This window comes from Sinohyriopsis cumingii, unplaced genomic scaffold, assembly GCF_028554795.1.
Source record: "Sinohyriopsis cumingii isolate HCF-2022 unplaced genomic scaffold, ASM2855479v2 utg002183l, whole genome shotgun sequence".
NCBI lineage: Eukaryota > Metazoa > Mollusca > Bivalvia > Unionida > Unionidae > Sinohyriopsis > Sinohyriopsis cumingii.
This window is the reverse complement of record NW_028316148.1, coordinates 236659-248842: the sequence shown is the minus strand read 5'-3', so window position 1 is coordinate 248842 and position 12184 is coordinate 236659. Positions and strand designations below refer to the sequence as shown.

The 12184-nt window shown below is 33.7% G+C and overlaps 1 protein-coding gene across 3 annotated transcripts in view; it reads right to left on the bottom strand.

The window, feature by feature from the left end:
- Positions 1-12184, bottom strand: part of LOC149770963 (uncharacterized) — a 61795-nt gene that overhangs the window by 35794 nt on the left and 13817 nt on the right. For all 3 annotated transcript variants that reach the window (XR_016418426.1, XM_089948939.1, XM_089948938.1), the window contains exons 2-3: positions 4420-4509; positions 1633-1752 (exon numbers count right to left, since the gene is read on the bottom strand). Coding sequence is in view for 2 of the 3 variants with exons in the window: in XM_089948939.1 (XP_089805065.1) it covers positions 1633-1693 (61 nt within the window). In the remaining variant the exon portion in view is untranslated. The remainder of the gene's footprint in view (positions 1-1632; positions 1753-4419; positions 4510-12184) is intronic.

Sequence of the window (12184 nt, the reverse complement as noted above, 5' to 3'; positions counted from 1 at the left end):
ATGTTAGGAACTTTATAATTTTCCTTATCTTTTTTACTATATTGGTGTCAGATTTGTTATATTTAAATTGCGTTTATAAATAAACATCTTGTAAACGCAGTTGCTTTTGGTGTCTTCCCTAATCCAGTCCCAACCCGGCTTCATCCTGTGACAGTCTCGTCGATAGCGTGTATATTAATATTCGGATAAAAAATTGCATTTGTAAGAGATTGGAGTACTAGTACAAACATTTCGAACAGCCTGATAGTATATCTCTTAGACTTACCTAGCCGTTCAGGCATCAGTTTTGATTCTTGTTGATATTTTCTTCGAAACAAAATCTAAGCCCTCAACACTAACACAACCTACGCGCATTATTAAAAATTACAGGTTGCTCATAATTAATCTTCACATCCTTCCATCTGACTGTTTTATTTTGGGTGATCTTCATCAACAAAGGCTGTATTTTAAACATATTGACTTGCAAATTTCTGTAATCATACTATATTACCTTGTTTAACTGTAGCCATTATTCTTCAGATCATATTCCTAAGGCGATCGATGATGCTTATCTTGGTGGTATAACGATTAGCTGTAGAAATTCTCAATGAATATTAAACAGCGTTTGATTTTCAAGCGGGTAAAGCATCTCCTCGTGCTTTTACTGTTACGATACATTTGTCACATGTAGTCTTATCGCAAGTAATCAAGTCCTAAAGAAATGACACAATTTATTTTAATTTACATGACATAGGTGCTGGGTGTGGGTTAAATCTACATGAGGATGTGCAAATATGTTGTCTGAATAATTGCGACGTAGAAAATACGATGAAATCGTTTGGCGGTTGTCGTCCAGAACAAACTTCAATTCTCTGTGGACAAGCATCTCGCCCAATCCCACCTCTAAATACACACAAAAAATAAAAAGAAGCAATTTTTTATCCAGATCATCTGCATTGAGTATTTTGACGAAGAAGAGTAAAACGCAGATGCATCTTTGGATTAAATCATCCAATTATTCCTATGCAGGAGTATCGGGAATAAATTCAAGAATAAATCAGCTTTCGGACTTAGATTGGTTTAGATTACCTCCTATAAAAATATTTGACATACTCCATTTTTAGTAGAAATTCCTCATATATTTAAGACCAATCTTTAACATGAATATGTGAGTTTAATGTTTTCAAGTCAAGATGAAGAATCAATTTATCCGCTTGTAAGAAGATAGAAAATCCCATTAAATTAAACTTCGGTCTATTATGACTTTTGGTTGATATCATCCTTCTGGTGTTGTGTATAGATGTCATAAGAAAAGAAGAAAAAAAAAAAAGAACACTAAGGCATACTGTTAAGTACTGTATGCTTGGGTTGCTACAGGTCTATTTCAGATAATGTTTAAATAATTTACTATTTGCACACTAGCTTATCTTTTAGGACGAAACCGATTTGAGTATTATTACACTTAAAGCAATGTAATAATCTAGGATTTAATGGCAGGTTACTTTAATGATAGATTTTATTGACACGTTATTTTAATGACAGATTTATTGACAGGTTGTTTTAAAAACAGTCAATCCTACATATACATGACAGTTTATAAGAGTGTATATATAACATGAAAAGTAGGAAAATAAAAAGAAATCTGAAGCATACCGTTTAGAAGAGACAGAATCCAATATATAAGGACAGCGATAATAACGTTGGAAAGGTGCATTTCTCTTTCAGGTAAATACACAACATATAGTTAGTTCCTTCGAAATCAACTTCATTGGTCTGAAAATAAAAATTGCATATCAATTGCAAAAGGGAAGAAATATACCTGCTTTTCGAAATTTCTATAATATAATTGATGGTAGATGTAGTTACTGTTTTCCGACAAAAGATGACGTTTAATACAAGGAAGCATATTATGCAAGAAAAGGTGATTATAATCCACAAACTTAAAAATTATCAAAAATAAATGGAATAGTTTTTAAGAACATCTCTATGTTTTTGTCAAAAGAACAAAATGCAAAACATATGAAACACTTATTGAAATGGAATTATAAATGTAATGGTAAGGCGTGGCTTGTTGGAAATAATAGACTTTGAATTCATTGTGGTTTTGATAATTTTACGCTTTTGGATTATTATACGGACACACATTAAGGATGATGATGGGCATCTATGCTAAAGACATAACAATAATAACGAATACGAGTATTGCATACATTTACAAGTTTTTATTTTATAACGCTTGCTTGCTGAAAGACATGGGTCTTCGTCTAAGTTCTTAAACGTTGCCAAATGATTAGAACTTCCGCTTTGCGTCTCCATGGTTGTTATCTTAATGTCAACAGTTATGTTACGAGAATGCAGTCTGGTAGTGAATATTAGGATTTTCTCGCACATGAATTTGATCTACGCAGATTTAATATAAAACTTAATCATAATGTTTGTCTTCAAGGAGTGACACCAAGATTACGATATAGAAGTCGAATCCTTTCTTCTTATTCCGAATGTCATTAGAAAAAGTTAAAAAAAATACCCATCAATGTCTGTATAAATCTTTGAGCGAATTAGCTTATATATATATATATATATATATATATATATATATATATATATATATATATATATATATATATATATATATAAATAATACTATCATACAGGCTAGAAGTTTTTTTTAATTCGAACCCCGCTGAGATTTGAACCCAGGTGTGCGAGTAAACGGCACCCATCGCCTTGCCTGTACACACAAGCCCATATTCCCTCACGACTAAGCACGCATTGCCAAAAAATGATGTTACACAATCGGTGTTATATGCACTCGTGTGTAGCAGACTCAATCGCATTCTTCTATAGGAATCCACATGAATTTGATCTACTTTCCGTTCTGTCTGGTGTATATTTATAATTATCTATTATTAATTTTATATACATTGATTTCTTTCATAGGAATCCGGAATGACTGTGTAGATACATGAAAAATAATTACTAGGTCGTCATGCGAGGGTGTCTGCTACACACGAGTGCATGTAACATATAACACTGAGTAACATCATATGCTTATGTTACGTGTTTAGGCTCGAATAAACAGTAACAAAAGAAAGAGTGAAAGCAACAAGCTTTAAAATAATATAATAATTTATTTCCCTAGAAAATTTCTGTAACACTGAAAAATATGAACTTACGGTTTTAAAAATCCAACCCAAAATAATCCAAGACTAATCCATGAATAAAATTTTTGTAATCATAATAACAAACTATTCTAATGAATTCAACTTCGAGTCCCAACGAAGAATCCAAGCTTAACGACGATTACGTCTGCTGTAATCTGTAGTTTTGAAGTCTACTGTTCCTTGCAGAAACAAGAAATATCACTCCAATTTTGGAAATATGAATACATTTTTTAAGAGCTGCCTTTGCTCAGGAATTTGATATGAACAAACGTATTTTCCAGGAAAAAAAAGAAAAAATCCATTTGAATCCAAGTACTTTGAAATAACTCCAAACAGCACAACACAATTTCCAGTGTAACAACCCAACTAATACACTAAGAATATTTCTCCAAAACAAAGGTTATATCGTATTCTAAAACGCAAAAAGGAGGTCACGTGATCATGTTCCAGAACCTCATAGAAATTATGTACTTGTTAAAGATCACGTACACCCGGTGTGGCCCTGACAAAAACCAATCATTTTTCTCAAGAAATACAATTTTAAAAAATTGTTTACATTTGAAACACGTAGTCCCATCATGACCTCTACAACAACCAATCATTTTAAAATAAAAATAGAACTTATTTACGTGGTTGTTACTAATTTGGAATCAAGGTCAGGATTTAGATCAACAACATGTGTTTACTAAAACAGTTAAGGTCAAACTATTTTCTGGAAATCATCTCCAGTGAATAACTTTACATTACGATAGCATGCAATGAAATATAATTAAAAAAACAAACAACTGATAAACAAAGAATTAAATTGATATATATCTATCTATCTATCTATCTATCTATATATATATATATATATATATATATATATATATATATATATATATATATATATATATATAAAGCACCAAATATTTTGATTGGAACATGTAAGAGACAGTTCAAGATGCGTAGAAGATGAAAATAAAAGTCTTTCAGGAATTGAGTTCGACAAGTATCGAATGCAGATCGATGAAAAAATACAAAAGCCAATGTGAAATGAGAGCAAATGGCTTTGAAATCGCTTAGAAACGTTATAAAATCATGTTAATGTATATGGTGAAATACAGTTTTTTTGCCACTCAAAACGACTCCATGGTAATGGTGATTTCTAAGTATTCATGAATTCTATTTCTTCCAACCTGACTAGTACTCTAAATAAATATTAACAATTTACGTTTAGCCACAAAGGTATCAAACTAGGATCAAGTGGACAATCTCAGCAAGGAAATTTACTTACTTAAATCTTTCATTGTCTCCTCTTACCCTCCTTTAGAATGTCACGCATGTCACTGTTTCAAGCTCAGTCGTCGATATCTGTATTCCAGCCCTGCAAGTAGTAATAGAGATCGAGTGTGACATGTTACAGTTTAATATATAATGTGTATTGTATGCACTAGATTACTAACGTACCATGGCCAAAGATTACAGTTATACGAGCTGGGTCAAGGGTCTACAACACGGAACGCAATTGAATATCTCACAGCATTGGGGTCAACCATTTTAGATTTTAAAAAAGTTGGGATGGGTTTACTAGTAGGTAAAAGAAAGCATATTCGTCTGATTAGAGAGATCAAATTCATTCCAAAGCTTGCTGCTATTTTAATTTGTATTGCTGAATATGATTTTAAAATTAACTATGCAAGTAACGTTTGAGAGGTTAAGCGTACTACAAGGAAACGTTTAAACTAAATTAGAAATTAAATAAACTCATTTTTCCGATCATTGATAATATATATTTAGATATAATCCGACACATGCCTTTTATGAATCTCTCCGCCATCAAATTTATCCAACGTAATAATTGTGAATCCGCTAATAGACGTTGTTTTTTGAAAAAGCGATTGCTTTTATATATATATATATATATATATATATATATATATATATATATATATATATATATATATATATATATTGAACAATCTCTCATTTTGAATTATAATATTACATGTGCTGGTAAAACGTTGTTTCTCGCATAATTGATAGAAGCAGTGATTATTCGTGTTCAGGACATTACATGTGAATTTGTACCTGGATTATTACCAAAAATTGATATACGAATCAAAGCCTGAGATCAAAATCAAAAGGATACAGAAGACTACAATTGCATAAATAGAAAGTATAACATTAAGCTGGAGAAATATTGTTGCAACAGTATCAAACCCACTGTAACCAGTGGAAGAAATGATATTGATCTCAAAGTCGATACCAAATTGTAGGACATCTGTTTACGTACAACACAACTATTTTACACGCGTTTGTGTACCTTGATTTTTCAAGAAGCAGCATCGGTTTCCATTTGGAGTAAGATATTTAGTTTGGAACTGAACTTAGCCACTGGACATTGATACGCTTGCGTTTCAACTCCCCATACTGTGTGGATTTGGATCATATAATAATGAACGATCGAATATGCACAAAAGAGAGACTGAAATAATATGGCAAAATTGATAATGACTTATGTTCTGTGTGCCATTAGGACACAGAGGATTTATTACACAAGTTTTTTTTTAATGTCCTGAATTAAGTCATTTTAAGAATTATGGTTGGTTGAGATTCTTTTTAAAAATTGTAGAGTTGGCGTTCTTCATAGCACTTCCTTTGAACAAATTCTCAGGATATGATATAACAAAGAAACAAATACATTCAATAGTTATTTTTTGAACTACTTTCTAAGCATTCATTGTGTATTTACAAAAGACGAAACACCTTTAAGTTGTCATTATTGGGCAAAAAAAACAAAAACAAACAAACATCGAAGGATTGTTTCAATATTTGACTAGGAAATACATATTATATCAACATTACAAAGACAAAAGTCAGGCCTTGAATACAAAATAACAGATAATCCGTTAATGAAAATAGAAGAGGAGAAATTGTTTATCACTTTGTAGATTTAATGTTTTGTAATACAGCACCACAAATAGTATTTACATACTGACTGTATACTTTTACCTTACAAATTGTATAGAATGGTGTTTAAATAAAGAAAGATAGAAAAGAGCGTCCGCCTCGGATTCGGGATTTCGCGGGTTCGAACAGCGGCCGATTAAAAAATTACCATAAAGCACACATCGTAGCGATATGACTGAATATTTTTAAAGCTACGTGAAAGATCTCTCTCTCTCTCTCTCGTACACACACACACACACACACACACACACACACACACACACACACTTATTATTATGTCATTAGTTGGTTTCATATTTCCTCAAGGTTTGATAGACTACACTGGTTTAGAATTTTTCCAATTGTTTAATTTGTGTTTGTTATTTTTATAGAATGTTTGTTTAGAGCGACAGAAATATCCTAGTTAACCATTATGTGACCTTGCAAACTCACCTTTCTATAACAACATTTACAACTTTAATGGGTTTCTTAAGCTATTGTATGATGAGTTACAAAGCAAAATAGAACTGTTTTTCATTGCAAGTTTTCTGTTGTGTTTATGTATGTTCTTTTGCTATCTTGTGACTTCTGAACATGTAAGTTCTAACACAATATAATACGCATACTGTATGAAATGTGTCGGGCAAACAATATGTATGCATGTACATGAGTACAGGAATTAACGGCACATGAATGTAATATTTACCAAATAGTACTGAATCAAAGTTAGGTAATAAGTAATAAAAAATCAATATAGATTAAAATTGGAAAGAAAAAGAGAGCCAAGTTTGAAATAGAAGACATTCGGCACACAGGTAATTATGTTGTCCTACGGAACAGAATATGAAAGGCAAATATGTTAGCAATCTTTTAATAATACATGGGTAAAATAGACATTAAAAAGTCGTTTGAATATACAGTCAACATTTTTAAAATAAAAGAACCTTTTAAAAATGTCGCACTTTCTTTGGGTGGTATACGATCAATTTGCAATTTTCAAGACTTCATAAATTTCCAATGCTATTACACGGGTTGTGAGCTAAGTATGCACTTTTAAGTATATAAATCACGAACGAAAAGAAATAGGACTGATTAAAAAAATTAATATTTTCCAAGTCATTAAATCGTCCCCAATTTTGTTTCTTCTCTCTCTCTCTCTCTCTCTCTCTCTCTCTCTCTCTCAAAATCAAACAATCATTCAACCCTAACAGTTCATAACGAGGTAAGCATACCTTTATAATACATAAGTCTTTATCAGCTTATATACACAACGAGCAATAATGTCATTATTTACTATTGCAAACATATTGCTCTCTCTCTCTTTATAGGGGCCCCGAGTGGCCGAGTGGTCTAAAGCGCTTTCCGTCACGGATCACTGCCATCTCACCTCTGTCTGCGTGGGTTCGAGCCTCGGGCTCGGTCAGTGTGGATATGTGAGAAAGATTGCCGGTAGCTTCTCTTGGGTCGGTGGTTCTTTCCGGGGTTTTCCCGGGTTCTTCCTCCACCATTAATACTGGCCGCCATGTATAGCCTATCTTGTGCTGAAAAATGGCGTTAAACCCTACAACAACTTTCTCTTTCTACGAAATCTTTACCCCAACTGCGTTTCGTTATATGCCATGACAACTTCCGCATAGTTTCCCCAGTTTAGATATCATTGGGAAGGTTACCTGTCTATAGGTACTGTTCAAATGCAGATCGAAAGATCGATATGGTTTTGAATAGTTATGTAGTTATGCTGGCTAGACTATTAAAGACAGAAACAATTTACTGTAGTAGTCATGGAGCTGAATTTAATACTTTCTTCCTTGTGTCAGAGCTGGTTAAATCAACCTTAGTATGAAGCTGAAATATTATGGCTCGGATCAGTTTTAAGGAATGAGTACGTAGTTATATAACTAACTAGCTTTCGAGATAAATAAATAAACATTACATAAATATGTAAATGTAAGACATCAATCTCTGATGTATGTATGTATGTATGTATGTATTTATGCATGTATGTAGGTATGGAGAGAGGGAGAGAGGGAGGGACTGACAGACGTACGTACGTTCGTACGTATGTATGTATGTATGTATGTATGTATCTACGGATGGATGGATGGATGGATGGATAGATAGGATTCTGCAAGAGAACAATCTATGAACATGATCTGTTCTTAACTGCTTAGGATCATTGATCTGTTTCATTGAACAGTTTGATAAACATTCTTCTGATCACTAATAATCAAGACTTTAAATACAGTTATTTCTTCTCTATTTTGACAAGTTTTCCTTCAGAGCTGATAGATACACTAAATAGGTCAAGTGAAGAATGTTTGAAATAAACTATAAATAAATATGACTGATTGAATGTGACTGCTTCGGGGTTGGGGTGGTTTTAGCATGAGGATGAGAGTGGTTCGAAACAATCATTGTTAGAATGATTCAAAGGACTAATTTCAGGTTATGCATTTCAACACAACAAGCAATTGTCACTGGTATTAGCCTGATGGTGAACATTAAATAAAACAACGTTTACATAAAGCTAGATAGATAAATTCACCAGTGCATTCCAAAACATTATGAAAAGATGAATGCAATTAAACTGAATTTCACTCTGCACTTGATAATATGACAAACTTTAGAAAAACCTAAATACAACCAGTTTACCGTAATGAGCATGTTTGCTTTAACCCTTATCAAATCTTGGACCACTTTTAGAAGTTTGATACCGCCACAACGTGCATTAGGTGAGTTTGATAATGAGGAAACATACAATGAGAGTGGTGAAGAATTAAAGGTGCACATATTTAATGAGTCTATCTATCTATCTATCTATCTATCTATCTATCTATCTATATATATATATATATATATATATATATATATATATATATATATATATATATATATATATATATATATATATATATATATAATGATGTATGCATGCATGTATGTATGTATGTATGTACGTATGTACGTACGTTCATATGTACGTACGCATGCACGCACGCACGTATGTACGTAAATACGTACGTGTATGTTTGTATGTATGGATGTATGCATGCATGTATGTATGTATGCATGTATGTGCGTACGTATGTATGTATGTACATACATATGTATGTACGTACCCATGCCCGCACAAACGCACGTATTTACGTAATTACGTAGGTGTATGTATGTATGTATGTAATGTATGTATGTATGTACGTTCGTATGTACGTACGCATGCACGCACGCACGTATGTACGTAAGTACGTACGTGTATGTATGTATGTATGTACGTACGCATGTATGCACGTTCGCACGTATGCACGTACATGTATGTATGTATGTAATTATGTATGTATGTATGTATGTATGTAATTATGTAATTATGTATGTATGTATGGATCGATGGATGGATGTATGGATGTATTTGCGTGTGTATGATGTATACGATTAAATAATACCATCATACAAGTTAGATTAGTTTCGTTATTTCTCTCTACGTATATTCGAGCCCGCGACCCCTGGTAAATGGTACCCATCACATTGCATGTAAGCACCAGCCCCTATATCATCGCAATCATGTTTGATGTAATAAAAAGGCTGCCATATCAAACCTTACATTCTGCCTTTCTTACAGTTAGCATCTAATATCCTCTAGCACCTCAGTGACCATTGTGCATCTCAAGGAATGACACTTCCGTAAGATTGGGGTTAAAACTCTTTGTCGATCTTAGAGTTGTCCCACCAAGAAATTGAGAAAGGTGAAACGAAAACTACCATAACACTTGGTGGTGATGAAACATTATCATAAATGGGGATTAGTTTTAAACTGATGACATTTATTGCATGCTATATTCACCTGGCGGTAATCCATATTGATTAGAAAGAGACACCAAACATTATGGTCTCATACTCGACCCTGCCTCGTCATGCCGTAAGAAGTTTTATCCCAGTATGCACTCAGTCAAAGCAGATTTTTGTTGTTGCTTTTGTTTGTTTTATCATTCTAGAAGTTGTTTAGATATTTGTCTACTTCAAGCACAAAGGCTACAGCTTTTGGTAGATAAGCATATTTTGGAGAAAAAAAGTAAACGGTCCTTCGTCTAGGATGTTTTGTGCCACGTTGGTCCAATTCTATTCAGTCATTTTATTTTCAGAAGTCTTGTCAAGGATTTATATTTTCCTCATATTTCAGTTTGACATCACGTGTAGAAACTAGAACGCTTGTTTTAGTGTCAGTGTGTCTGTGCTAAGTAAATGTTTGCCAAGTTGTTTTAATGTTTTTTGGGGCACAATTTTAATATTTGTATATTCTTATTATTTTAATTTAATGTTTGACATATTTAATGGCGGGTTGGTATCATTTGCGTCAAGTTGAAAGTACAACACGACAGGGTTCTTTCGTTTGTGTTGGAGAATTCTGCTGAGCTGTTCTGACAAGATTGCCATTTAGATGCGTCAGAAATTAAGTAATGATAGGTCGCTATTCTTCGTACAGACTTCAGCGTCTAATGATACTGTAATAAATTATGTCAAATTTGGATAAATTGCGATGAGATGTTTTCAGCTAAAATTGCCGCACATATTATTCATTTATTTTTATTTGTTTTTAGAAACACTGTCATTTATTGCCGACGGATGAAAATATGACCGAGGTCTCTGGAACACTTTTCAAGGTTAACCATTTCAAGTTTTTGAAATTATTTTATTAGTTTTTTTAGACATTCCTTTTGACTAATTTGATGGTTTGTATGTTTCTAAAGACCATATGTGTTTTTGGATCAGTTTCATTTGTGCAAGCATAAACGTTCTGGTGTAGTTTCTATTACGTTTGGCGACATTTTGCGCTAATGCTATATACATCAGTGTGATCTCTGATAAATGGTTGAAGTTAATGTAAGGGTGCTTGAGTAAAGTTGAAGAAACTAAAAAGTGGCCGACGTAGTACGACACACATCGCACAATACAGGACGGGTGCGAGACGATGCGTGGCTCACTTATTTGGCCTTTCGATGGGGAGAGGTGAATGGTAAAATAGTACGGATCAATATTTACTCAGGTAAGTGTATATAAATGTGCGTATCTCTATGTGTGTTTGTGTATATGTATGAGAGTTAAAACCTAACATGATGCATCTTATTACTCTATCTAACATATATATTTAAACCTGGACGGCGTGTTTCCACATTATCTCACCATGAAAAGTATTTCATTGTTGGGCTTAATACATTACGTCCGGGTATGTATAACAAGGATAACAAAGCAATACCTGTTAGCTGTTGTTGTTGTTGTTGTTCTAGGGTTTAACGCCATTTTCAGCACAAGATAGGCTATACATGGCTGCCAGTATAACTGGTGGAGGAAGAACCCTGGAAAACCCAGGGAAGAACCACCGACCCACGAGAAGCTACTGGCAGGCTTTCCCACGTACCCACGCTAGCCGAGCCTTGGACTCGAACCCACGCAGGCAGAAGTGAGATGGCAGTGATCCGTAACGGTGAGCGCTTTAGACCAGTCGGCCAATCGGGGCCCCCAGTTAGTCGATGCTGTAATGATAACGAAACTTGGACAACAATTTATCGTTTAGATCATACCAACGTTTGATGAATACATCAAGTATTATTTTCATCTTAAAATATTTTTCTGTGTCCTTGCCTTCGTCTGAGCACTATTTCGCGTAAGAACAATTCACACATATCAAAGGGAGAAGATTAATTCTGCTTGTTTAAGCTGTAGACATCAATGGTTTGCAACTAATCACTTAAACCTATCCTGTATAGTATCGATCCTTCATAAAAGGACGATGGCTTAAGCAAATATAGATAACACAATAATGCGTCTTTCACCTTTAACAGGGTATACCTCTCGCTTAAATGTTTTATAGTGAGTAGTGGGACGGTCATCATTTATCTTTCAATTAAACGTCCATGGTGTGGCAGCTTCACACACACACACACACACACACACACACAAGCATTTTGATTGCTTCATTTTACAATAGGGACGTGTATATGATCTACGTTATAAATGTGGTACATGCACATCGTGCTCACACCACTATAATCCAACTTATCAATCAAATTTACATTACGAATCTATAGTTTTAAACAATGAACAGAAAGAAGAGAAAC